The 26,157-nt window shown below is 59.9% G+C and overlaps 2 protein-coding genes and 1 long non-coding RNA gene across 9 annotated transcripts in view; 2 read left to right on the forward strand and 1 right to left on the reverse strand.

Annotated features, from left to right (window-relative positions):
* The first annotated feature begins 990 nt into the window (after positions 1 to 990).
* Positions 991 to 16,791, forward strand: REC8 (REC8 meiotic recombination protein). The gene is made up of 16 exons (XM_090130113.1): positions 991 to 1,269; positions 1,387 to 1,455; positions 2,296 to 2,456; positions 3,067 to 3,142; positions 4,471 to 4,582; positions 5,431 to 5,455; positions 7,102 to 7,166; positions 8,310 to 8,385; positions 10,676 to 10,720; positions 10,839 to 10,876; positions 11,906 to 12,016; positions 13,160 to 13,226; positions 13,940 to 14,016; positions 14,685 to 14,733; positions 16,484 to 16,547; positions 16,632 to 16,791. The coding sequence occupies exons 1-16, from the start codon at positions 1,214 to 1,216 to the stop codon at positions 16,789 to 16,791; spliced, it is 1,251 nt and encodes a 416-aa protein (XP_089986239.1). The 5' UTR covers positions 991 to 1,213.
* A 16-nt stretch (positions 16,792 to 16,807) lies between these two features.
* On the forward strand, positions 16,808 to 17,154 carry LOC116239202 (uncharacterized). The gene is made up of 2 exons (XR_004169069.2): positions 16,808 to 16,898; positions 16,998 to 17,154. It is a non-coding gene; the product is annotated as an uncharacterized LOC116239202 (long non-coding RNA).
* Positions 17,136 to 26,157, reverse strand: part of IPO4 (importin 4) — a 32,043-nt gene continuing 23,021 nt past the window's right edge. For 3 of the 7 annotated variants that reach the window (XM_090130141.1, XM_090130143.1, XM_090130140.1), the window contains exons 15-24: positions 24,500 to 24,593; positions 22,786 to 22,946; positions 21,679 to 21,723; positions 21,466 to 21,594; positions 19,991 to 20,196; positions 19,146 to 19,263; positions 18,678 to 18,773; positions 18,073 to 18,139; positions 17,632 to 17,750; positions 17,136 to 17,196 (exon numbers count right to left, since the gene is read on the reverse strand). In XM_090130141.1, coding sequence (XP_089986267.1) covers positions 17,152 to 17,196; positions 17,632 to 17,750; positions 18,073 to 18,139; positions 18,678 to 18,773; positions 19,146 to 19,263; positions 19,991 to 20,196; positions 21,466 to 21,594; positions 21,679 to 21,723; positions 22,786 to 22,946; positions 24,500 to 24,593 — 1,080 coding nt within the window. In that variant the 3' untranslated portion in view covers positions 17,136 to 17,151. The remainder of the gene's footprint in view (positions 17,197 to 17,631; positions 17,751 to 18,072; positions 18,140 to 18,677; positions 18,774 to 19,145; positions 19,264 to 19,990; positions 20,197 to 21,465; positions 21,595 to 21,678; positions 21,724 to 22,785; positions 22,947 to 24,499; positions 24,594 to 26,157) is intronic. The other 4 variants (XM_090130146.1, XM_090130142.1, XM_090130144.1 and 1 more) reach the window with 4 other exon arrangements.

Here is a 26,157-nt window from a genome sequence, read left to right on the forward strand (position 1 = left end):
TTTTGGATTTCAGAAGGGGCCCAAAACTCCCATTTTTGGGTCCAAAAGTCCCATTTTTGGGTGCAGAAACCCCACTTTTGGGTGCAGAAACCCCACTTTTGGGTCCCCAAATCCCACTTTGGGGTCTCACCCCCCCACTTTTGGGTGGAAAAGCCCCGATTTTGGGTCTCAAATTCCCATTTTTGGGTCCAAAAGTCCCAATTTTGGGTGAAGAAATCCCATTTTTGGATTTCGGAAGAGGCCCACCAGCCCCATTTTTGGGTCCAAAACTCCCATTTTTGGGTCGAGAAATCCCATTTTTTGGTCCCCAAATCCCATTTTTGGTCTCAAATTCCCATTTTTGGCTCCAGAAATCCCAATTTTGGGTTCAAAACTCCCAATTTTGGGTCTAGAAATCCCGTTTTCGGATTCCAGAAGAGGCCCACCAGCCCCATTTTTGGGTCCAAAACTCCCATTTTTGAGTCCCAAAATCCCATTTTTGGGTCAAGAAATCCCAATTTTGGGTCCCCAAATCCCATTTTTTGGTCTCAAATTCCCATTTTTGGCTCGAGAAATTCCAATTTTGGGTCCAAAACTCCCAATTTTGGATCAAGAAATCCCATTTTTGGATTTCAGAAGGGGCCCAAAACTCCCATTTTTGGGTCCAAAACTCCCATTTTTGGGTGCAGAAACCCCACTTTTGGGTGCAGAAACCCCACTTTTGGGTCCCCAAATCCCACTTTGGGGTCTCACCCCCCCACTTTTGGGTGGAAAAGCCCCGATTTTGGGTCTCAAATTCCCATTTTTGGGTCCAAAAGTCCCAATTTTGGGTGAAGAAATCCCATTTTTGGATTTCGGAAGAGGCCCACCAGCCCCATTTTTGGGTCCAAAACTCCCATTTTTGACTCCCAAAATCCCATTTTTGGGTCAAGAAATCCCAATTTTGGGTCCCCAAATCCCATTTTTTGGTCCCCAAATCCCATTTTTGAGTCTAAAACTCCCAATTTTGGGTCCAAAAGTCCCAATTTTGGGTCTAGAAATCCCATTTTCGAATTCCAGAAGAGGCCCAGAAGTCCCAATTTTTGGGTCCAAAACTCCCATTTTTGGGTCCAAAACTCCCACTTTTGGGTGCAGAAACCCCACTTTTGGGTCCCCAAATCCCACTTTGGGGTCTCACCCCCCCACTTTTGGGTGAAAAGCCCCGATTTTGGGTGAAAAGCCCCGTTTTGGCCCCATGTTTTACCACCCCGAGATCCTGCAGCGGCGCCGCGGCTGCTTCGGCACCATCTGGTGAGCGCGGCTTTTTTGGGGTCAAACGCGGCTTTTTTGGGGTCAGACCCCCCCCACGTGACCCCTGACCCCATCCGCGTGACCTCTGACCCCGTGACCTCTGACCCCTGACCCCAGGTTGGCCGCCACCTGCGTGTCCCGCCTGCAGCGCCGCGAGGTGATGGCTGTGGATGTGCCCCAAACGTGGTCGGTTTTTATGGGGTCCTTATGGGGTTTTATGGGGTCCCTGTGGGGTCACGTGGGGTTATGGGGTCCCTATGGGGTGATACGGGGTCATGTTGGGTCCCTATGGGGTTATGGGGTCCTTATGGGGTCCCTGTGGGGTCATACGGGGTTATGGGGTCCCTGTGGGGTTTTATGGGGTCCTTATGGGGTCACATGGGGTCACGTGGGGTTATGGGGTCCCTATGGGGTTACGGGGTCCTTATGGGGTCAGATGGGGTTATGGGGTCCCTGTGGGGTTTTATGGGGTCCCTGTGGGGTCCCTATGGGGTTATGGGTCCCTATGGGGTTATGGGGTCCCTGTGGGGTCACGTGGAGGTTATGGGGTCCTTATGGGGTCACATGGGGTCACATGGGGTTATGGGGTCCCTGTGGGGTTTTATGGGGTCCCTATGGGGTCACATGGGGTCCCTATGGGGTTATGGGGTCCCTGTGGGGTCACATGGGGTCACATGGGGTTATGGAGTCTCTATGGGGTCACGTGGGGTCACGTGGAGTTATGGGGTCTCTCTGGGGTTTTATGGGGTCCTTATGAGGTCACGTGGGATTATGGGGTCCCTGTGGGGTTTTATGGGGTCCCTGTGGGGTCCCTATGGGGTTATGGGGTCCCTGTGGGGTCAGATGGGGTTATGGGGTCCCTGTGGGGTTCCTATGGGGTCCCTATGGGGTCAGATGGGGTCACATGGCGTTATGGGGTCTTTATGGGGTCCCTACGTGGTGCCCATGGGGCGCAGTGGGGCTCCGTCGGCCCCGCCCCCTTTGGCCGCAGCCCCGCCCCCGACGGAGGCCCCGCCCCCTTTGCAGCTCGGCCCTGGCCGCCTTCGTGCAGGGATTGGCTCTGCCCCGCACGCTGGCCCCGCCCCTTCCGGCTGAAGCCCCGCCCCTTCGCTGCTCCCTTTATTTGGCGGCGCTGCTGCAGCTCGGCCTGACCCGCGTCTACTGGCGGCAGTGCGGGGCGCTGGCAGGTGCGGCATGTCGCGATATATCGCGATAGATATTGGGGGAGGGCTGTCGCGATAGGGGGGAGGTATGAGAGCCAATATATCGCGATAGGAGGCTGGATATCACGATTGGGGGTGGCGTGGGGGCTGATATATCGCGATAGGGGGCTGGATATCACAATAAGGGGCGGGATATCGCGATATGGGGGTGGCATGGCGGCCAATATTTCACGATAGGGGGCTGGATGTCGTGACAGGGAGTGGGATATTGCGATATGAGGGTGGTATGGGGCTGATGTATTGCGATAGGGGGTGGGATGTCACGATAGGGGGCGGGGTATCGCAGTAGGGGAGATGTGGGGGCTGCTATATCACGATAGGGGGCGGGATACTGCAGTAGGAGGCAGTGTGGGGGCTGATTTATTGCAATAGGGATCGGGATATCGTGATAAGGAGCAATGTATCACGCTACGGGGGCTATGGTCTTAATGTGTTGCGACATGGAGCGGTATATCGCGATACGGGGGGTAGTGTGTCGCGATATGCGGGTGATACGTGGCGATCCGGGGCGATATATCGCGATCCGGGCGTCCGCGTGGGGCCGGAGCGGCGCCTATGGCTCTGCGCCCCACAGAGGAGGTGGCGTCGGTGTGGGGCCGCCTGCACCGCCTCCATCCGCCCCCAAGCATCGACCTCAGCCCCACGGCGCGGTGAGTGCGGCCCCACGGCTGCCCCATAGCGGCCCCACGGCTGCCCCATAACCCCCCCATCCCCACCCTACAAGCCCACCTTGTGACCCCATAACCTGTCCCTACCCACCCCATAACCCCATAACCCCATAACCCCATAACCCCATAACCCCACGACCCCATAGCCCACCCCATGGCCCCCCACAGTCCTGTATCTCCCAGCCCCACAACCCCACAACCCCCCAACCCCATATGCCCCCCCCAACCCCAAATCCCCCTCCGCAACCCCACAACCCCATATCCCCCCCACAACCCCATCACCCCACAACCTCGCAACCCCCAACCCCAAATCCCCCCCCACAACCCCATACCCACCCTATAACCCCAAATTCCACCCCAAATCCCCCCCCCAACCCCATATGCCACCCCACAACCCCAAGTCCCACCCCATAACCCCAAGTCCCACCCCATAACCCCATAACCCCGCAACCACCCCATAACCCCACAACCACCCCATAACCCCAAATCTCACCCCATAACCCCAAGTCCCACCCCATAACCCCACAACGCCATAACCCCATACCCACCCCACAACCCCCCAACCCCACAACCACCCCATAACCCCATAACCCCACAGCCACCCCACAACCCCATAACCCCACAGCCACCCCACAACCCCACAACCCCACAACAACCCCACAACCCCACAACCCCATACCCACCCCATAACCCCATAACCCCACAGCCACCCCATAACCCCACAACCACCCCACAACCCCATAACCCCACAACCGCCCTATAACCCCATAACCCCATACCCACCCCATAACCCCACAACCACCCCACAACCCCCCAACCCCAAATCCCCCCATAACCCCATAACCCCACAACCACCCCACAGCCCCATAACCCCATACCCACCCCACAACCACCCCATAACCCCATAACCCCACAACCACCCTACAACCCCCCAACCCCAAATCCCCCCATAACCCCATAACCCCACAACCACCCCACAGCCCCATAACCCCATACCCACCCCACAACCACCCCACAACCCCATAACCCCACAACCACCCCATAACCCCACAACCCCAAATCCCACCCCAAATCCCCCATAACCCCACAACCACCCCACAACCCCATAACCCCATACCCACCCCATAACCCCATAACCCCATACCCACCCCATAACCCCATAACCCCACAACCACCCCATAACCCCACAACCACCCCATAACCCCATAACCCCACAACCACCCCATAACCCCATAACCCCGAATCCCACCCCAAATCCCCCATAACCCCACAACCCCAAATCCCACCCCAAATCCCCCATAACCCCGCAGGCTGCAGCTGCTGCCGGACGCCCGGGCCGCGATGGCGGAGCTGCACTTCGCCCCCGATCCGTTCTTTGGGGTCGTGGCTGTGGGGCCGCCCAGCCCCACACAGCTGCTGCAGGTCTGCCCCACAGCTGCCCCATAGGCGCCCCATAGCTGCCCCATAGCTGCCCCATAGCTGCCCCATAGCTGCCCCATGGCTGCCCCATAGCTGCCCCACAGCTGCCCCATAGGCGCCCCATAGCTGCCCCATAGCTGCCCCATAACTGCCCCATAACTGCCCCATAACTGCCCCACAGCCACCCCACAGCCGCCCCATAACTGCCCCACAGCCACCCCACAGCCGCCCCATAACTGCCCCATAACCGCCCCACAGCCGCCCCATACCTGCCCCGTAGCCGCCCCATAGTGACCCCATACCCGCCCCATAGCCGTGCCATGGCTGCCCCATAGCTGCCCCATAGCCGCCCCATAGCTGCCCCATAGCCACCTATAACCCCATAGCCACCCTATAACCACCCATAACCCCATATCCCCCCCCAACCACCCCATAGCCACCCCATAATCCCACACAGCCACCCCATAACCCCACAACCCCATAACCACCCCATAACCCCACAACCACCCCATAACCCCACACAGCCACCCCATAACCCCATAACCCCACAGCCACCCCATAACCGCACAACCACCCCGTAACCCCATGACCCCACAACCACCCCATAATCACCCCATAACCCCACAGCCACCCCATAACCCCACAACCCCAAAGCCACCCCACAACCCCATAACCCCATAACCCTACAGCCACCCTATAACCACCCCATAACCCCACAGCCACCCCATAACCCCACAACCCCATAACCACCCCATAACCCCACAACCCCATAACCCCACAGCCACCCCACAACCACCCCATCACCACCCCATAACCCCACAACCACCCCATAACCCCCCACCCCCACACAGGTGCTGGAGGAGCCGCTGTTTGTGGGTGAGTCCCACCCCACACTTGTGGGGCGCAGGGGGGCGTTTATGGGGTATTTGTGCCCCACTGGGACCCCGACCCCACAGGGACCCCACAGGGACCCCATAGAGACCCCATAAAGACCCCATAGAGACTCCATAGGGATTCCATGGAAACCCCACAGGGACCCCATAGGGACCCCATAGGGACCCCATAGATCCCATAAAGACCCCATAGAGGCCCATAGGGATCCTATAGGAGCCCCATAGAGACCCATAGAAACCCCATAGGGACCCATAGACCCCATAAAGACCCCATAATGACCCAGAAATCCATAGGGACCCCACAGAAACCCATAGAAACCCCATAGGGACCCAAAGACTCCATAGAGACTCCATAGAGACCCCATAAAGACCCCATAGAGATTTGTAGGGAGCCATAAAACCCATAGGGACCCCATAGACCCCATAGAGACCCCACAGAGACCTATAGAAACCCCATAGGGACCCCAAAACCCCATAAAGACCCGTAGGGACTTACAGGGAGCCCTACAACCCACAGAGACCCCATAGGGCCCCATGGAAACCCCATAGAAATCCCATAAAGACCCCATAGGGACCTATAGGGACCCCATAGAGACCCCATAGGGACCCCATAACCCCATGGGGACCCCATAGAGACCTCATATGGACCCCATAACCCCATACAGACCCCATAGAGACCCTATAGAGACCCCATACGGACCCCATAATCCTATATGGACTCCATAACCCCATGGGGACCCCATAGAAATCCCATAGAGGCCCATAGGGAGCCTATGGAAGCCCCATAGAAACCCCATAGGGACCCAAAGACCCCATAAAGATCCCATAGAGACCCCATAGGGACCCCATAACCCCATAGGGACCCCATAGAGACCCCATACGGACCCCATAACCCCATATGGACCCCATAACCCCATAGAAATCCCATAGAGGCTGCTAGGGAGCCTATGGAAGCCCCATAGAAACCCCATAGGGACCCAAAGACCCCATGGAGACCCCGTAAGGACTCCATAGGGACCCCATAAAGACCCCACATCCCGCCCCACATCCCACCCCACATCCCACCCCACATCCGACCCCATATCCCACCCCACATCCCACCCCACATCCGACCCCATATCCGACCCCATATCCCACCCCACATCCCACCCCACATCCGACCCCATATCCCACATCCGCCCCACATCCCACCCCATACTCCATATCCCACCCCACATCCCATATCCCACCCCACATCCGCCCCACATCCCACCCCACATCCCACCCCACATCCCACCCCATATCCCACATCCCGCCCCACATCCCACCCCACATCCCACCCCACATCCGACCCCATATCCCACATCCCACCCCACATCCCACCCCACATCCCGCCCCACATCCCACCCCACATCCCACATCCCACCCCACATCCCACATCCCGCCCCACATCCCACCCCACATCCCACATCCCACCCCACATCCCACCCCACATCCCACATCCCACCCCACATCCCACCCCACATCCCACCCCACATCCCACCCCACATCCCATATCCCACCCCACATCCCACCCCACATCCCACCCCACATCCCACCCCACATCCGCCCCACATCCCACCCCACATCCGCCCCACCTCCGCCCCACAGCCCGCACCCCGGAGAGCATCACCATGAGGGAAGCTGAGGGCGTCGCTCCGACCCCATTGCTGGAGGTGGGCCGGCCCTATAGGGCTGGGGGGCGGCCCTATAGGGCTATGGGGCGGCCCTATGGGGGTATGGGGTGGTTGTGGGGTGGCTGTGGGGCGGCCCTATGGGGCTGTGGGGCGGCCCTATAGGGCTATGGGGCGGCCCTGTGGGGCTGTGGGGTGGTTTTGGGGCGGCCCTATAGGGCTGGGGGGTGGCCCTATGGGAGTATGGGGTGGTTGTGGGGTGGCTGTGGGGCAGCTCTATAGGGCTGTGGGGTGGCTGTGGGGCGGCCCTACAGGGCTATGGGGTGGTTGTGGGGTGGTTGTGGGGCGGCCCTATGGGGCTGTGGGGTGGCTGTGGGGCGGCCCTATAGAGCTATGGGGTGGCCCTATAGGGCTATAGGGTGGTTGTGGGGCGGTTGTGGGGCAGCCCTATGGGGCTGTGGGGTGGCTGTAGGGCAGCCCTATAGAGCTGTGGGGTGGCCCTATGGGGCTGTGGGGTGGTTGTGGGGTGGTTATGGGATCACTATGGGGAGGCCATGGGGTGGTTATAGGGTCGCTATGGGGTCTCTGTGGGGTCACTATGGGGCAGCCATGGGGCGGCTATGGGGCAGCCATGGGGCAGCCATGGGGTGGTTATGGGGTCTCTATGGGGCAGCCATGGGGCGGCTATGGGGCAGCTGTGGGGCGGTTATGGGGTATCTATGGGGCAGCCATGGGGCGGCTATGGGACAGCCGTGGGGCAGCTGTGGGGCGGCTATGGGGTCTCTATGGGGCAGCCATGGGGCAGCCGTGGGGCAGCCATGGGGCGGCTGTGGGGCAGCCGTGGGGCAGCCATGGGGTATCTATGGGGCAGCCATGGGGCAGCTATGGGGCAGCCATGGGGCGGCTGTGGGGCAGCCGTGGGGCAGCTGTGGGGCGGCTATGGGGCAGCTGTGGGGCGGCTATGGGGTCTCTGGGGCAGCTGTGGGGCAGCTGTGGGGCAGCTATGGGGCAGCTGTGGGGCAGCCATGGGGCAGCTATGGGGCAGCTGTGGGGCAGCTATGGGGCCGCTATGGGGCGGCTATGGGGCAGCTGTGGGGCAGCCATGGGGCAGCTATGGGGCAGCCGTGGGGCAGCTATGGGGCCGCTATGGGGCGGCTATGGGGCAGCTGTGGGGCGGCCCCACAGGAAGCCGAGCTGCCGGAGGCGACCCCAGAGGAGCTGCAGTTCCTGAGCGAAGCCGAATCCCAGCTGCTGCCCCGCTGTGAGCCGATCTGTGGGGGCCTATGGGGTCTATGGGGTTTTATGGGGTTCTATGGGGTCTATGGGGTCTATGGGGTCTATGGGGTCTTATGGGGTCCTGTGGGGTTTTATGGGGTCCTATGGGGTCTATGGGGTTTTATGGGGTCCTATGGGGTCTATGGGGTTTTATGGGGTCCTATGGGGTCCTGTGGGGTCTTCATTGGGTCTGTATGGGGTCCTATGGGGTCCTATGGGGGCTTTATGGGGTCTTGTGGGGTTTCTGTGGGTCTCTATGGGGATCTATGGGTCTCTATGGGGTCTTATGGGGTCCTATGGGGGCCTATGGGGACTTTATAGGGTCCTATGGGGGCTTTATGGAGTCTTATGGGGTTCTGTGGGGTCTTATGGGGTCCTGGGGGGTCCTGTGGGGTCTTATGGGGTTTTATGGGGTCTTGGGGGGGTCCTATGGGGTCTATGGGGACTTTATAGGGTCCTATGGGGTCCTATGGGGGCCTATGTGGACTTTATAGGGTCCTGTGGGGTCCTGTGGGGTCCTATGGGGTCTTATGGGGGCTTTATGGGGTCCTATGGGGTCTTATGGGGTCCTGTGGGGTTTCTATGGGTCTCTATGGAGTCTCTATGGGTCTCTATGGGTCTTTATGGGGTCTCTATGGGGTTTTATGGGGTCTATGGGTCCCTATGGGGTTTTATGGGGTCTTGGGGGGGTCCTCTGGGGGTCTTATGGGGTCTTATGGGGTTCTATGGGGTTCTATGGGGTCCTAAAGGGTCTTATGGGGTCCTATGGGGTCTTATGGGGTCCTGGAGGAGCTTTATGGGGTCTTATGGCGTCCTATGGGGTCTTGGGGGGGCTTTATGGAGTCCTATGGGGACTTATGGGGTCCTATGGGGTTTCTGTGGGTCTCTATGGGGTCTCTATGGGGATCTATGGGGTCTCTATGGGGTTTTATGGGTCCCTATGGGTCCCTATGGGGTTTTATGGGGTCTTATGGGGTCCTATGGGGTCCTCTGGGGGTTTTATGGGGTCTTATGGGGGCTTTATGGGGTCCTGGGGGGGCTTTATGGGGTTCTATGGGGTCCTATGGGGGCCTATGGGGTCTTATGGGGTCTCGGGGGACTTTATGGGGTCCTATGGGGTCTTATGGGGTCTTGTGGAGTTCTATGAGGTCCTGGGGGGGCTTTATGGGGTCTTATGGGGTCTTTTGGGGGCTTTATGGGGTCGTATGGGGGCCTATGGGGTTTTGTGGGGTCCTATGGGGGCTTTATGGGGTCTTATGGGGTCCTGTGGGGTCTTTATAGGGTCTTATGGGGTCCTATGGGGTCTTATGGGGTCCTGTGGGGTCTCTATGGGGCTCTATGGGGTCCCCATGGGGTCTGTGGGTCCCTATGGGTCCCTATGAGTCTCTATGGGGTTTTATGGGGTCTTTATGGGATCTATGGGGTCTCTATGGGTCTCTATGGGGTCTTATGGGGTCCTGGGGGGCTTTATGGGGTCTTATGGGGTCCTGTGGGGTCTTATGGGGGCTTTATGGGGTCGTATGGGGGCCTGTGGGGTCTTATGGGGTCCTGGGGGGGCTTTATGGGGTCTTATGGGGTCCTATGGGGTCTTGTGGGGTCTTATGGGGTCCTGGGGGGGCTTTGTGGGGTCCTATGGGGTCTTTATGGGGTCCTGTGGGGTCCTATGGGGTCCTGGGGCTCCTATGGGGTCCTATGGGGTCCTATGGGGTCCTGGGGCTCCTATGGGGTCTTATGGGGTCCTACGGGGTCTTGTGGGGTCTTATGGGGTCTTATGGGGTCTTATGGGGTCCTGGGGGGCTTTATGGGGGCCTATGGGGGCCTATGGGGTCTTATGGGGTCTTATGGGGTCCTATGGGATCTATGGGGTTCTATGGGGTCCCTATGGGTCCCTGTGGGGTCTTTATGGGGTTCCTATGGGTTTCTGGGGCCCTATGGGGTCCCTATGGGGTTTTTATGGGGTTTCTATGGGTTTCTGGGTTCTATGGGGTTTCTGTGGGGTTTTTATGGGTTTCTGGGTCATATGGGGTTTCTGTGGGGTTTCTATGGGGTTTTTATGGGTTTCTGGGTTCTATGGGGTTTCTGTGGGGTTTCTATGGGGTTTCTATGGGTTTCTGGGTTCCATGGGGTTTCCATGGGGTTTCCATGGGGTTTCTATGGGTTTCTGGGTTCTATGGGGTTTCTATGGGGCTTCTATGGGTTCCTGGGTCCCTATGGGGTCCCTATGGGGTGGAGGCTCCCTTTTAGGGCCGACCCCATAACAGCGCCGTGCCCCACAGTGGAGGAAATCCCAGAGGAGGAGGAGCTGAGGATCCCAGAGCCGGGTGAGGGGTTATGGGGCGGCCCTATAAGGGCACTTCGGCCCTATAAGGGCATTTCGGCCCTATAAGGGTGGCCCTATAAGTGTGGGGTGACCCTATAAGAGCTGCTTCTGCCCTATAGGGCTGGAAGTGCCTGAGGAGCCCCTGCTGCCCCCCGAGGTTTGTGGGGTTTTTGTGGGGTTTCTATGGGATCTGTGGGGTCTGTGGGGTTTCTGTGGGGTTTCTATGGGATCTGAGAAGTCTGTGGGGTTTCTATGGGGTCTGTGGGGCTTCTATGGGATCTGTGGGGTCTGTGGGGTTTCTATGGGGTCTGTGGGGTTTCTGTGGGGTTTCTATAGGGTCTGTGGGGTTTTTGTGGGGTCTGTGGGGTTTCTGTGGGGTTTCTATGGGATCTGAGAAGTCTGTGGGGTTTCTATGGGGTCTGTGGGGCTTCTATGGGATCTGTGGGGTCTGTGGGGTTTCTATGGGATTTGTGGGGTCTGTGGGGTTTCTATGGGATCTGAGAAGTCTGTGGGGTTTCTATGGGGTCTTTGGGGTTTCTATGGGGTTTCTGTGGGGTCTGTGGGGTTTCTATGGGGCTTCTATGGGATCTGTGGGGTTTCTGTGGGGTCTCTGGGGTTTCTATGGGGTTTCTATGGGGTCTGTGGGGTTTCTGTGGGATTTCTATAGGGTCTGTGGCGTTTTTGTGGGGTCTGTGGGGTCTATGGGGCTTTTATGGGATCTGAGAAGTCTGTGGGGTTTCTATGGGGTTTCTGTGGGGCCTATGGGGTTTCTGTGGGGTCTGTGGGGTTTCTATGGGGTTTCTATGGGGTCTATGGGGCTTCTATGGGATTTGTGGGGTCTGTGGGGTTTCTGTGGGGTTTCTATGGGGTCAGTGGGGTCTGTGGGGTTTCTATGGGGTTCCTATAGGGTCTGTGGGGTTTCTATGGGGTCGGTAGTGTCTGTGGGGTTTCTATGGGGTTTCTATGGGGTTCCTATAGGGTCTATGGGGTTTCTATGGGGTCAGTGGTGTCTGTGGGGTTTCTATGGGGTTTTTATAGGGTCAGTGGGGTCTGTGGGGTTCCTATGGGGTCAGTGATGTCTGTGGGGTTTCTGTGGGTTTTCAGGGAGCTCCTTGGGGTTGACGGGGCGCCTTTGGGGTTCGGCCCTATGGGGTTTCAGTGGGGCCGCCCCATTTCCGCCCCATAGGCCCCTCCTCCCCCCCCCCGGCGGCGCCGCCCCCAAATCGACCCCAAACTTCAGATCCCAGCTGAGGATTTCCGGGCTCAGCTGCACCCCACAGCGCACTGCGGCCCCATGGTGAGACCCTATAACTCTGTAGGGCCGCCCCATAGCTTATAGGGCCACCCCACAGCTCTGTAGGGCCGCCCCATAGCTTATAGGGCCACCCCATAGTTCTATAGGGCCGCCCCATAGCTTATAGGGCCACCCCATAGCTTATAGGGCCGCCCCATAACTCTGTAGGGCCGCCCCATAGCTTATAGGGCCACCCCACAACTCTGTAGGGCCGTCCCATAGCTGTGTAGGGCCACCATATGGCTGTGTAGGGCCACCCCATAGCTTATAGGGCCGCCCCATAGCTTATAGGGCCACCCCATAGTTCTATAGGGCCGCCCCACAACTCTGTAGGGCCGCCCCATAGCTTATAGGGCCACCCCATAGCTTATAGGGCCGCCCCATAACTCTGTAGGGCCGCCCCATAGCTTATAGGGCCGCCCCATAACTCTGTAGGGCCGCCCCATAGCTTATAGGGCCACCCCATAGCTTATAGGGCCGCCCCACAGCTCTATAGGGCCGCCCCATAGCTTATAGGGCCACCCCATAGTTCTATAGGGCCACCATATGGCTCTATAGGACCACCCTACAGCGCACTGCGGCCCTATTGTGAGACCCCATAACTCTGTAGGGCCACCCCATAGCTTATAGGGCCGCCCCATAGCTCTATAGGGCCACCCTATAGTTCTATAGGGCCACCACATAGCTGTGTAGGGCCACCCCATAGCTTATAGGGCCACCCCACAGCTCTATAGGGCCGCCCCATAGCTTATAGGGCCGCCCCATAGCTGTGTAGGGCCACCCCACAACTCTATAGGGCCACCATATGGCTCTATAGGGCCACCCTACAGCGCACTGCGGCCCCATGGTGAGACCCCATAGCTTTATAGGGCCGCCCCATAGGTTATAGGGCCACCCCATAGTTCTATAGGGCCACCCCATAGTTCTATAGGGCCGCCCCATAGCATATAGGGCCGCCCCATAGCTGTGTAGGGCCGCCCCATAGCATATAGGGCCACCCCATAGTATATAGGGCCACTCCATAGTTCTATAGGGCCACCCCATAGTTTTATAGGGCCACCCCATAGCATATAGGGCCGCCCCATAGCTGTGTAGGGCCACCCTACACTTATAGGGTCGCCCCACACTTATGGGGCCGCCCCACAGATCGTCCCGGAGCTGCACCCCGAATGGCGCCGGACCCCAATGGAGCTTTTCAGGACCCCCACAGCGGGTGAGCGCCATGGGGCGGCCCCATAAGTGCCTCCTCTGCCCCATAAGTGCCCCCTCTGCCCCATAAGTGCCCCCTCTGCCCCATAAGTGCCCCCTCTGCCCCATAAGTGCCTCCTCTGCCCCATAAGTGCCTCCTCTGCCCCATAAGTGACCCCCAATCTGTAGGGCAGCCCCATAAGTGCCCCCTCTGCCCCATAAGTGCTCTCCAATCTATGGGGCAGCCCCATAAGTGCCCCCTCTGCCCCATAAGTGCCACCTCAGCCCCATAAGTGCCCCCCAATCTATGGGGCGGCCCCATAAGTGCCCCCCCTGCCCCATAAGTGCCACCTCTGCCCCATAAGTGCCTCCTCTGCCCCATAAGTGCCCCCTCTGCCCCATAAGTGCCCCCCAATCTATGGGGCGGCCCCATAAGTGCCCCCCCTGCCCCATAAGTGCCACCTCTGCCCCATAAGTGCCTCCTCTGCCCCATAAGTGCCCCCCAATCTATGGGGCAGCCCCATAAGTGCCCATTCAGCCCCGTAAGTGATTCCCCTGCCCCATAGATGCCCCCAGTTTATGGGTCTGCCCCATAAGTGCCCCCTCTGCCCCATAAGTGCCCCCTCTGCCCCATAAGTGCTCTCCAATCTATGGGGCAGCCCCATAAGTGCCCCCTCTGCCCCATAAGTGCCCCCCAATCTATGGGGCAGCCCCACAAGTGCCCCCCCCACCCCATAGGATGGCTGCCCCCCGAGATTTGGGATCTGTGGGTCCGAGCCGCCCGCCCCACAGCGCCGGAACCCAGCGAGGTGGAGGTGAGTTGTGGGGCCGATCTGTGGGGTGAGACCCACGGCTGTGGGGTTTTTATGGGGTCATTCTGTGGGGTGAGACCCACGGCTGTGGGGTCGTTCTGGGGGTTTTTATGGGGTCTCTATGGGGCACAGTGGGTCTCTATGGGTTCTCTATGGGGCCATTCTATGGGGTCAGACCCACAGCTATGGGGTCGTTCTGTGGGTCTCTATGGGGTGGCTATGGGGTCACTATGGGGTCTCTATGGGGTCTCTATGGGGCCATTCTATGGGGTCAGACCCACAGCTGTAGGGTCATTCTGTGGGTCCTTATGGGGTTTCTATGGGGCACAGTGGGTCTCTATGGGGTTTCTATGGGGTCTCTATGGGGTCAGAGCCACAGCTATGGGGCCGTTGTGTGGGTCTCTATGGGGTCTCTGTGGGGCACAAGGGGTTTTTATGGGGTCTCTATGGGGCACAGTGGGTCTCTATGGGGTCTCTATGGGGTCAGACCCACAGCTATGGGGTCGTTCTGTGGGTCTCTATGGGGTGGCTGTGGGGCACAGCGGGTCTTTATGGGGTCCCTATGGGGCCATTTTATGGGGTCAGAGCCACAGCTATGGGGTCTTTATGGGGTCTGTATGGGGTCTCTATGGGTCTCTATGGGGTCAACCCCACAAACGCATCCCATATAGGAACCCAGAGAAATCCCGGAACCGAGTGTGGGGCTGCCACCCTCCTCAGGTGCCTGGGGGGCTGGGGGTCTTTATGGGGTCTCTATGGGGTCCCTATGGGTCTCTATGGGGTCTCTATGGGGTCCCTATGGGGTCTGTGGGTCTCTATGGGGTCTCTATGGGTCTTTATGGGGTCTCTGTGGGGTCTCTATGGGGTCTCTGTGGGTCTCTGGGTCCCTATGGGGTCTCTATGAGTCCCTATGGGGTCTGTGGGTCTTTATGGGGTCTCTGTGGGGTCCCTTTGGGGTCCCTTTGGGGTCCCTATGGGGTCTGTGGGTCTTTATGGGGTCTCAGGGTGTCTGTGGGTCTTTATAGGGTCCCTATGGGGTCTCTGTGGGTCTCTGGGTCCCTATGGGGTCTGTGGGTCTCTGTGGGGTCTGTGGGTCCCTATGGGGTCTCTATGGGTCCCTATGGGGTCTCTGGGTCTCTATGGGGTCTCTATGGGGTCCCTATGGGGTCTCTGGGTCATTATGGGGTCTCTATGGGGTCTCTATGGGTCTCTATGGGTCTCTGTGGGTCTCTATGGGGTCTCTGTGGGGTCTCTATGGGGTCTGTGGGTCTTTATGGGGTCTCTATGGGGTCCCTATGGGGTCTGTGGGTCCCTATGGGGTCCCTATGGGGTCTCTATGGGTCCCTATGGGGTCTGTGGGTCTCTATGGGTCCCTATGGGGTCTCTATGGGGTCTCTGTGGGTCTCTATGGGTCCCTATGGGTCCCTGTGGGTCTCTATGGGCCCCTGTGTGTCCATATGGGTCTTTATGGGGTCCCTGTGGGTCTGTATGGGTCCCTATGGGGTTCTATGGGTCGCTATGGGTCCCTATGGGGTCTGTGGGTCCCTGTGTGTCCCTATGGGTCCCTGTGGGTCTCTATGGGTCTGTATGGATCCCCATGTGTCCCCATTTGTCCCAATGGGTCCCAATGGGTCCCTATGGGGTCTGTGTGTCCCCATGTGTCCCTATGGGGTCTCTCTGTCCCCATGTGACCCTATGGATCCCAATGGGTCCCTATGGGTCTCTGTGGGTCCCAATGTGTCCCTAAGGGTCTGTGTGTCCCCACGTGTCCCAATGTGTCCCTATGGGGTCTGTGTGTCCCTATGGATCCCAATGGGTCCCCATGTGTCCCCATGTGTCCCCATGTGTCCCAATGTGTCCCTGTGGATCCCTATGTGTCCCTATGGGTCCCCACGTGTCCCCATGTGTCCCTATGGGGTCTCTGTGTCCCCATGTGTCCCCATGTGTCCCAACGTGTCCCTATGTGTCCCAATGTGTCCCTATGGGGTCTCTGTGTCCCCACGTGTCCCCATGTGTCCCCATGTGTCCCCACGTGTCCCAACATGTCCCTATGTGTCCCTATGGGTCCCTATGGGGTCTCTGTGTCCCAACGTGTCCCTATGTGTCCCCATGTGTCCCTATGTGTCCCTATGGGTCCCTATGGGGTCTCTGTGTCCCCATGTGTCCCAATGGGTCCCAATGTGTCCCTATGGGGTCTCTGTGTCCCCACGTGTCCCCATGTGTCCCTATGGGGTCTGTGTGTCCCTATGGGTCCCAATGTGTTTCTATGGGGTCTCTCTGTCCCCACGTGTCCCAATGTGTCCCTATGGGTCCCTATGGGTCCCTATGGGGTCTCTGTGTCCCCACGTGTCCCCATGTGTCCCTATGGGGTCTCTGTGTCCCCACGTGTCCCTATGTGTCCCCACGTGTCCCCGTGGATCGCAATGTGTCCCCACGTGTCCCCTCGTGTCCCCGCGCTGGGCGCTGCCAGAGCTGAGCCTGGCGCTGAGCCCCGAGGAGCCGCGCCCCGCCGTGACCCCGGCGGAGGAATGGAGGTCAGGGGGGGGGCGTGGCCACGGCGGGAGGGGGGGCGTGGCCTCGAGCGAGCCACCAATCGGCTTCAACCCCTCCTTCCGCAGAGCCCCGCCCCCTCTCCCCGAACTTCCGGAAGAGGAGGGACTTCCGCCGGTGGGCGTGGCTTCGTTGCGGCGGTCAGTGGGCGTGGCTTTTGGGGGGGGCGTGGCTTTAAGGCGCGGTTTGACCCCGCCCCCCTCCCCCCCAAACACTTCGTTCCTATAGGGTGGCGCTGGAGGGGGCGGGGAGACCGGAAGGGGCGGAGCTTAGCGGGCTGCTCCCGAGATCCGCCCCCCGGAAGTTGTGGGCGCGGCTCTTCCGGGTTTGTCTGGGTAAGGGGGATGGGGGCGGGGCTTCGGCGGGTGGAGCCAATGGGATTTAAGTGATGGGGATGGGGGCGGGGCTTGCTCTAAGCCCCGCCCCTTTTGTAGATCTCTGCGCCGCCGGTTGGCTGCGGCTGGAGCAAGCCCGCCCCTACGGACCAATCGGCATCCGGCGAGGCCCGCGAGGCCCCGCCCACCCCTCGCCAAGCCCCGCCCACGCGGAATAAAACCAAAGGGGGGCGTGGCCTCGGCCTCCATCCTTTTATTGGTCAGTCGGTGGTGTCATGGCGGCCGCGGCGTCCAATCCCTGCGAAGGGGGGGGGGTCACAGGGGTGGGGGGGGTGGGGGCACTTATGGGGTGGCCGTGGGGCTTCTATGGGGCTACAATGAGGGGGCTGTGGGTGCTATGGGGCGGTTATGGGGTCTGTGGGGCTCCATGGGGCAATTGGGGGGCAGTTGTGGGTCCCTATGGGGCAGTTATGGGTCTCTATGGGGCAGTTATGGGGTCTGTGGGGATCTATGGGGCAGTTGGGGGGCAGTTGTGGGTCTCTATCGGGCTGTTATGGGGTCTATGGGTCTCTATGGGGCATTTATGGGTCTCTATGGGGCAGTTGTGGGTCTCTGTGGGGCAGTTATGGGGTCTATGGGGCAGTTGTGGGTCTCTATGGGGCAGCTGAGGGTTGCTATGGGGCAGCTATGGGGCTGTGGGTCGCTATGGGGCAGCTCTGGGGTTGGGGCTCACCATGGCCCTCTGCAGCCTCCCCCGGTCGCTATGGGGCAGCCGCTCCATTCCCCGCCCCACATCTATGGGGCAGCTCCTCCACAGCTCCTGCAGCAGCCCCACAACTGCAGCCTCCAAATCTGTGGGACCAATCGGTGGGGAGAGGGTGGCCTCGTGCCCCGTAGATTCTCCCCCCCACCCCATAGATCCCCCCCCCAGCCCCATATATTCCCCCCCCAGCCCCATAGATCCCCCCCAGCCCCATAGATCCCCCCCCAGCCCCATAGATCCACCTCCCAGCCCCATAGATCCCCCCCCAGCCCCATAGATCCACCTCCCAGCCCCATAGATACTTCCCAGCCCCATATATCCCCCCTCCCAGCCCCATAGATCCCCGTCCGAGCCCCATAGATCACCCCCCGCCCCATAGATCCCCCCCAGCCCCATAGACCCCCCCCCCACCTGTCTCCATTTTCCCGGTGCCGATGGCGCTGCAGACCCGCGGCATTTCCTGGGCGTGGGGGAGGAGCTAAAGGGGAAAGGGGGCGTGGTCAAAAATAGGCCCCGCCCCCCCTTCCCCCCACACCCTATTGCTACCATATGGAGACCCATAGAAATCCTATAGGGACCCACAGAGACCCATAGGGACCCCATAGAGCCTCATAGGAACCCATAGGAACCCATAGACACCCACAGAGACCCACAGGGACCCATAGGGACACATAGAAACCCATAGGGACCCATACAGACCCCATAAAGACCCCATAGAACCCCATAGGAACCCATAGGGGCCCCATAGAACCCCATAGGGACCCATAGAGCCCCATAGGGCCCCATAGAGACCCATAGGGGCCCATAGAGACCCATAGGGGCCCATAGAGCCCCATAGGGAGCCATAGAAACCCATAGGGACCCATAGAGACCCACAGGGACCCATAGAGACCCCATAGGGTCCCATAGAGCCCCATAGAGGCCCATAGGGACCCCATAGAACCCCATAGGAACCTATAGAGCCCCATAGGGCCCCATAGGGCCCCGCACGCTCCGTGGCGCCCCCTGCTGCCCACCTGCTGGACGTGCAGCTGCAGCAGGTACCCAAAAACGGCGGAATTCTCCTCAAAATCCACCGTCAGCGGCAGCGCCGGGAGCAGCAGAACCAGCAGCTGGGGGGGGGGCGGGGCCACCGTCAGGCCACGCCCACTTCCGGTCACAACCACTTCCGGTCACAACCACTTCCGGCCACACCCCTTTCTGCCCACCCCCACCTCACACCCCCATTGCTTTGAACCAGCTCGAATCCCATTGGCTGAATCCGTTAGCCCCGCCCCACTGCTTCCCCAGCCCCGCCCCCCGTAAGCCCCGCCCACCCGCGTCCCCATTGGCCGCCGCATCGCAACCCCTTTAAGCCACGCCCACCTCGCAGCCCATTGGCTGCAGGGGTTCGCCCCGCCCCCACGCACCCTTCAAGCCCCGCACCGCCCCATCCGTTCATCCCCGCCCCCCCCCCACCCGCAACCGGAAGTCCCGCCCCTCACTTCCGCATCCGGCAGCGCCCCCTTATGGCGGACCAAAGCCCCGCAGGCGTTGTCCCGCGCCCAGCCCGGCCCCTCCTCCCGCAGCGCTCGGCCAATGGCAGCCAGGCCCGGCCACGCCCTGGGGGCGGGGTCAAGGAAAAAAAGGAGGCGTGGTTTAAAGCGGAGGGCGGGGCTACAAGCAGGGCGCGGGGCTTAGCGCTGATTGGGTGGGTGAGAAAGGGGGCGGGGCTTGAAGAAGGGTGGCGGCTCGCAATTGGCTGGGCGGGGATGAATGGGGAGAAGGGCGGCAGCCAATGGGCAGCGAGGTGGGCGGGCCTTAAAGGGGTTGCGGGGCGGCCAATGGGGCCGGAGGAGGGCGGGACTTAAGAGGGCGGGGTCTGGGATTGGACCGGGAGGAATGGAAGGGGCGGGGCGTAGTGGAAGGGGGCGGGGGCAGATGGATTGGGTTGGGTTTAATGGAGGTGGGCGGGGCTTAGTGAAAGGGGCGGGGCGAGACGGACGGTGTTGGATATAAGGGGCGGGGTTTAGTGAAAAGGGGCGGGGCTTCGATGTGGGCGGGGCTTCGGTGATCGACATCAGACCAACAGGGCGGGGCTTGACGGGGGGGCGTGGCTTCGGGTGAAGTGGGCGGGGCTTATATTTAAAAAGGGCGTGGTTCCGGTGGCTGATTGACATCTGACTGAAGGGGCGGGGCTTCCGGCGGGGCTGGCAGTCGGTTGGGATGGAAGGGGGCGAATTTGGGGGCGATTCAGGCCATTTCGGGCCAACTCAGCGCTCCAATAGGGGCTGCACGGGAAGTGGGCGGGGCTTGAGGAAGGGGGGGCGGGGCTAGTCTCCAAGGATACGCCCCCAACGCGACGCCATTGGCCGCCAGGCGCCCGATGCTGCAGAGGGCGTTGCTGCGCACTTCCGGGTCCGGGTCGTGGGCGGAGCTTCGAGCGAGGGCCGGGCCAATCAGAGGGAGGAGCTCCTTGGCCACGCCCACGTCCAGGTAAAAGCCCGCCTCGCCCAAGATGGCGGCCGCCCAGGAGCGCTGCGCCGCGTCGCCGCTCTGCGACGTCAGCGGGGGGCGGGGGCACAAATGGGGCACAGGGACACACAGGGACCCATAGGGACCCACAGGGACCCATTGAGACCCACAGGGACCCCATAGGGAACCACAGAGACCCATAGGGATCCCATAGACCCCATAGGGACCCATAGGGACCCAGAGAGCCCCATAGAGACCCATAGAAACCCACAGGGACCCATAGGGACCCATAGGACCCATAGGGACCCATAGTGAACCATAGAGACCCATACAGACCCATAGGGACCCATAGAGACCCATAGGGACCCATAGGGACCCATAGGGACCCAGAGACCCAGAGAGACCCCACAGAAGCCCATTCAGACCCATAGGGATCCACAGATACCCATAGGACCCATAGGGACCCAGAGGGACCCATAGAAACCCATAGGGACCCATAGAGACCCATGGGGACCCATAGGGAACCATAGAGACCCATAGGGACCCAGAGAGACCCCATAGAACCCCATAGAGACCCATAGGGACCCACAGACACCCATAGAAACCCATAGGACACATAGGGACCCATAGAAACCCATAGGGACCCACAGAGACCCACAGAGACCCATAGAGACCCACTGACACCCACTGAGACCCATTGAGACACCATATAAACCCCACAGAGACCCCACAGGACACATGGGACCCCATAGAGACCCACAGGGACCCACAGGGACACATGGAGCCCCATAGAGAACCATAGCGACCCCATAGTGTTCCACAGAGACCCCATAGGAAGCCACAGGGACCCATAGGGACCCAGAGAGACCCATAGAGACCCATAGGGACCCAGAGACCCATAGGCACCCATAAAGACCCACAGAGACCCACAGGGACCCATAGGGACCCATAGAGACCCATGGGGACCCATAGGGAACCATAGAGACCCATAGGGACCCAGAGAGACCCCATAGAACCCCATAGAGACCCATAGGGACCCACAGACACCCATAGAAACCCATAGGACCCATAGAGACCCATAGGAACCCATAGGGACCCATAGGGACCCCATAGACCCCATAGGGACCCATAGAGACCCCATAGGAACCCAAAATAGGGACACCTCAACCAAGCCCCGCCCCCTTCCCTTTAAACTCCGCCCCCTTCCCTTTAAACCCCGCCCCTTTCCAGTTAACCCCACCTCCTTCCTTCTAACCCCATCCCCTTCCCTTATAACCCCGCCCCATAACTTTAGCCCCGCCCCCTTCCCCTTTAGCCCCGCCCCCTCCCCCTTTAGCCCCGCCCCCTCACCAGGCAGCCCAATAGGGTGGGCAGGACTCGGCGGAAGGCGTCGCTCAAAGCCCCGCCCCCCGGCGAAGCCCCGCCCACCGCCACCAGCCCCTCCCCCGCCTGCTCCCGCAGCTCCGCCGCCGCCTCCACCTGATTGGACGAGAGCGCACCGTGGGGGCGGGGCTAAGCCTGCAGGCCACGCCCCCCCCCCCCCGTTTCTGAAGCTCCGCCCACCTCCTCATCGTCAGCTTCGGCCTCGTCGTCCTGCAGGCAGCGGATCTGGGGGAAAATGGGGGAAAACGGCCCCAAAATGGAGTGGATTCAACCCGAAATGCATCCAGCTGGCCACAAAACCCGGCAAAACGGCCCCAAAATCCCCGAAAACGGCCACGAAATCCCTCGAAACGGCCCCAAAATCCGTCGGTGGCCTCAAAAGCCCTCAGAACGGCCCCGAAATCCATTAAACTGGCCCCAAAACTCAGCGAAATGACCCCGAAATACATGAAAATGACCTCCAAGTCCTTCAAAATGGCCCCAAAACCCGTAAAAAGGACCCCAAAATCCATCAAAATGGCCCCAAAATAAGATGGCCTCAAAATCCATCAAAATGACCCCAAAATCCATTAAATGGCCCCAAAATCCATAAACTGACCCCAGAATCCATAAATTGGCCCTAAAATCCATTAAAATGACCCCGAAAATCCTCAAGAAGAACCAAAAATCCATAAAAATGACACGAAAATCCATAAAAATGACCCCAAAATCCATAAAATGACCCCAAAATCCAACAAAACGGCCCCAAAATCCATCAAAGTGACCCAAAATCCATTAAAATGGCCCCAAAATCCATTAAATGACCCAAAATCCATTAAAATCCCCCCAAAGCCCATCAAAATGGCCCCAAAATCCACCAAAATGACCCCAAAATCCAACAAAACGACCCCAAAATCCAACAAAATGGCCCCAAAATCCACCAAAATGACCCCAAAATCCAACAAAACGGCCCCAAAATCCACCAAAATGACCCCAAAATGAAAACCAAGATGGCCGCCACCCCTCCTTCAAACCCCGCCCCCTCTTAGCCCCGCCCCTTCCTAAGCCCCTCCCACTCCCGGAAGTACCTCTTAGCTAAGCCACGCCCCCCTAGTTTAAAACCCAATCGCTGCAAGCCGCGCCTACATAAGCCACGCCCAACCCGAAGCCACGCCCCCTCCCGGAAGTCCACACCGCCCAAGCCACGCCCCCATCTTAAGCCCCACCCACTCCCGGAAGTCCCTTCGCTCTAAGCCCCGCCCCATCCGGAACCCCCCCCCGCAATCCCCGTTAGCCCCGCCCCCTCACCTCACCGTTGATGACGTCAGCCATCAGGCGGCCAATGGCGTGCAGCAGCTGGGGGCTGGGGGCGGGGCTTAGAGCCCGGCAAAGAGCCGCAAGCCCCGCCCTCGCTGGCCCCGCCCCTTTTTCCGCCCTCACCGCCCCCAGCAGCGCCGCCAGCGCCCGGCCTGACCCCAAAAAAGGCCCCGATTCACCCCAAGGTCAACCCCAGAGACCCCAATAAAGCCCCAAATCCCCCCCATAGACCCCATAACTGTGACCCCAACCCCAAATCGCCCCCATAGACCCCATAACTGTGACCCCAACCCCAAATCCCCCCATAGACCCCATAACTGTGACCCCAACCCCAAATCCCCCCATAGATCCCAATGCAACCCCCCCCAACCCCAAATCCCTCCATAGACCCCATAGATCGCAATAAAGCCCCAAATCCCCCCCATAGACCCCATAACTGTGACCCCCAACCCCAAATCCCCCCAGAGACCCCAGAGATCCCAATAAAACTCCGCATCCCCCCCATAGACCCCATAACTGTGACCCCCAACCCCAAATCCCCCCATAGACCCCATAACTGTGACCCCCACCCTTCAAACTCCCCCCCAAATCCCACTGAACCCCCCCCAAATCCCCCATAAACCCCAAATCCCCAGCCCCAAGCCCCAAAACCCCCCAAACCCCATCACCCCCAAACCCCAAAACCCCATCAGACCCCAAACCCTGACCCCCCCAAACCCCAAAACCCCCCCAATCCCCAAAACCCCCCCAAACCCCATCACCCCCAAACCCCGACCCCCCCCAAACCCCATTACCCCCCCAAGTCCCAAAACCCCCCCAAACCCCATCAACCCCCCAAACCTCATCACCCTCCAAACCCCAACACCCCCCCGACCCCCCCAAACCCCATCAGCCCCCGAAACCCCATCACCCCGCCAAACCCCCCAAACCCCAACATCCCCCAAATCCCATAAAACCCTGAACCCCCAAACCCCAAAACCCCCCCAAGCCTCAAAACCTCCCAAACCCCAAAACCCCCCAAACCCCATCATTCCCCCAAACCCCAAAACCCCCCCAAACCCCAACCCCCCCCCAAACCCCATAAAACCCTGACCCCCCCAAACCCCATCACCCCCCCAAGCCTCAAAACCTCCCAAACCCCAAAACCCCCCCAAACCCCACCTCCCCCAAACCCCAACACCCCCCAACCCCCATCACCCCCCAAACCCCATCACCCCCAAACCCCAACCCCCCCCCGATCCCCCCCAAACCCCATCACCCCCAAAACCCCAAACCCCAAAACCCCCCCGACCCCCCCAAACCCCATCACACCCCCAAGCCCCAAAACCCCGCAAACCCCAAACCCCCCCAAACCCCATCACCCCCCCAAACCCCAACCCCCCCCAAACCCCAACGCCCCCCAAACCCCATAAAACCCTGACCCCCCCAAACCCCATCACCCCCCCAACCCCCCCAAACCCCAAAACCCCCCAAACCCCATCACCCCCCCCAAACCCCAAAACCCCCCCAAACCCCCCAAACCCCAACCCCCCCCCGATCCCCCCCAAACCCCGACCCCCTCCAAACCCCATCACCCCCCCAAACCCCATCAGTACCCCAACCCCCATCAACCCCCCAAACCCCAACGCCCCCCAAACCCCATAAAACCCTGACCCCCCAAACCCCAAAACCCCAAACCCCAAAACCCCAAACCCCAAAACCTCACCCCTCAGCTCCTGCTGCCCCCCCGCTGTCCCGGCGCCGCAGCTCAGCCCCCCCAGCGCCCCACAGGCGGCGGCGCGAACCTCGGGGTGTGGGAACTGGGGGGGCAGACAGAGGGCATTATGGGGGGGGCTATGGGGTCCTATGGGTCCTATGGGGTCCCTATGGGTCCTTATGGGGTCCTATGGGTCCTTATGGGGTCCCTATGGGTCATTATGGGAGGCTATGGGGCTCTATGGGGTCCCTATGGGTCCTTATGGGGTCCCTATGGGGCTCTATGGGGTCCCTATGGGTCCTTATGGGGTCCCCATGGGGCTCTATGGGGTCCCTATGGGTCCTTATGGGCTCCCTATGGGTACTTATGGGGTCCTATGGGTCCTTATGGGGTCCCTATGGGGCTCTATGGGGTCCCTATGGGTCCTTATGGGGGGCTATGGGTCCTTATGGGGTCCTATGGGTCCTTATGAGGTCCCCATGGGGCTCTATGGGGTCCCTATGGGTCCTTATGAGGTCCCCATGGGGCTCTATGGGGTCCTATGGGTCCTTATGAGGTCCCCATGGGGCTCTATGGGGTCCCTATGGGTCCTTATGGTATCCTATGGGTCCTTATGGGGGGCTATGGGTCCTTATGGGGTCCCTATGGGTCCTTATGGGGGGCTATTGGGTCCTATGGGTCCTTATGGAATCCCTATGGGGCTCTATGGGGTCCCTATGGGTCCTTATGGGGGGCTATGGGGCTCTATGGGGTCCCTATGGGTCCTTATGGGAGGCTATGGGGCTCTATGGGGTCCCTATGGGTCCTTATGGGAGGCTATGGGGTCCTATGGGTCCTTATGGGGTCCTATGGGTCCTTATGGGGTCCCTATGGGGCTCTATGGGGTCCCTATGGGTCCTTATGGGAGGCTATGGGGTCCTATGGGTCCTTATGGGGTCCTATGGGTCCTTATGGGGTCCCTATGGGGCTCTATGGGGTCCTATGGGTCCTTATGGGGTCCCTATGGGTCCTTATGGGGTTCTTTGGGTCCCTATGGGTCCTATGGGGTCCTATGGGTCCTTATGGGGTCCCTATGGGGCTCTATGGGGTCCTATGGGTCCTTATGGGGGGCTATGGGGCTCTATGGGGTCCCTATGGGTCCTTATGGGGTCCCTATGGGTCCTTATGGGGTCCTATGGGTCCTAATTGGGTCCCTATGGGGCTCTATGGGGTCCCTATGGGTCCTTATGGGGGGCTATGGGGTCCCTATGGGTCCTTATGGGGTCCTATGGGTCCTTATGGGGTCCCTATGGGGCCTTATGGGGTCCTATGGGTCCTTATGGGGTCCCTATGGGTCCTTATGGGGTTCTTTGGGTCCCTATGGGTCCTTATGGGGGGCTATGGGTCCTTATGGGGTCCCTATGGGTCCTTATGGAGTCCCTATGGGTCCTTATGGGGCTCTATGGGGTCCTATGGGTCCTTATGGGGGGTATGGGGTCCCTATGGGTCCTTATGGGGTCCCTATGGGGCTCTATGGGTCCCTATGGGTCCTTATGGGGCTCTATGGGGTCCTATGGGTCCTTATGGGGGGCTATGGGGTCCCTATGGGTCCTTATGGGGTCCCTATGGGGCTCTATGGGTCCCTATGGGTCCTTATGGGGTTCTATGGGGTCCCTATGGGTCCTTAT

This window comes from Phasianus colchicus, chromosome 39 (assembly GCF_987193195.1).
Source record: "Phasianus colchicus chromosome 39, bPhaCol1.hap1.1, whole genome shotgun sequence".
NCBI lineage: Eukaryota > Metazoa > Chordata > Aves > Galliformes > Phasianidae > Phasianus > Phasianus colchicus.

What these genes read in the sequence shown, in the direction of transcription:
- REC8 (XM_090130113.1), top strand. Translation starts at nt 1,214, where the DNA reads ATGTTTTACCACCCCGAGATCCTGCAGCGGCGCCGCGGCTGCTTCGGC. An exon ending in GCAGTGCGGGGCGCTGGCAG is followed by an intron (nt 2,457 to 3,066) that starts GTGCGGCATGTC and finishes TGCGCCCCACAG; the next exon opens with AGGAGGTGGCGTCGGTGTGG. An exon ending in GGAGGAGCCGCTGTTTGTGG is followed by an intron (nt 5,456 to 7,101) that starts GTGAGTCCCACC and finishes TCCGCCCCACAG; the next exon opens with CCCGCACCCCGGAGAGCATC.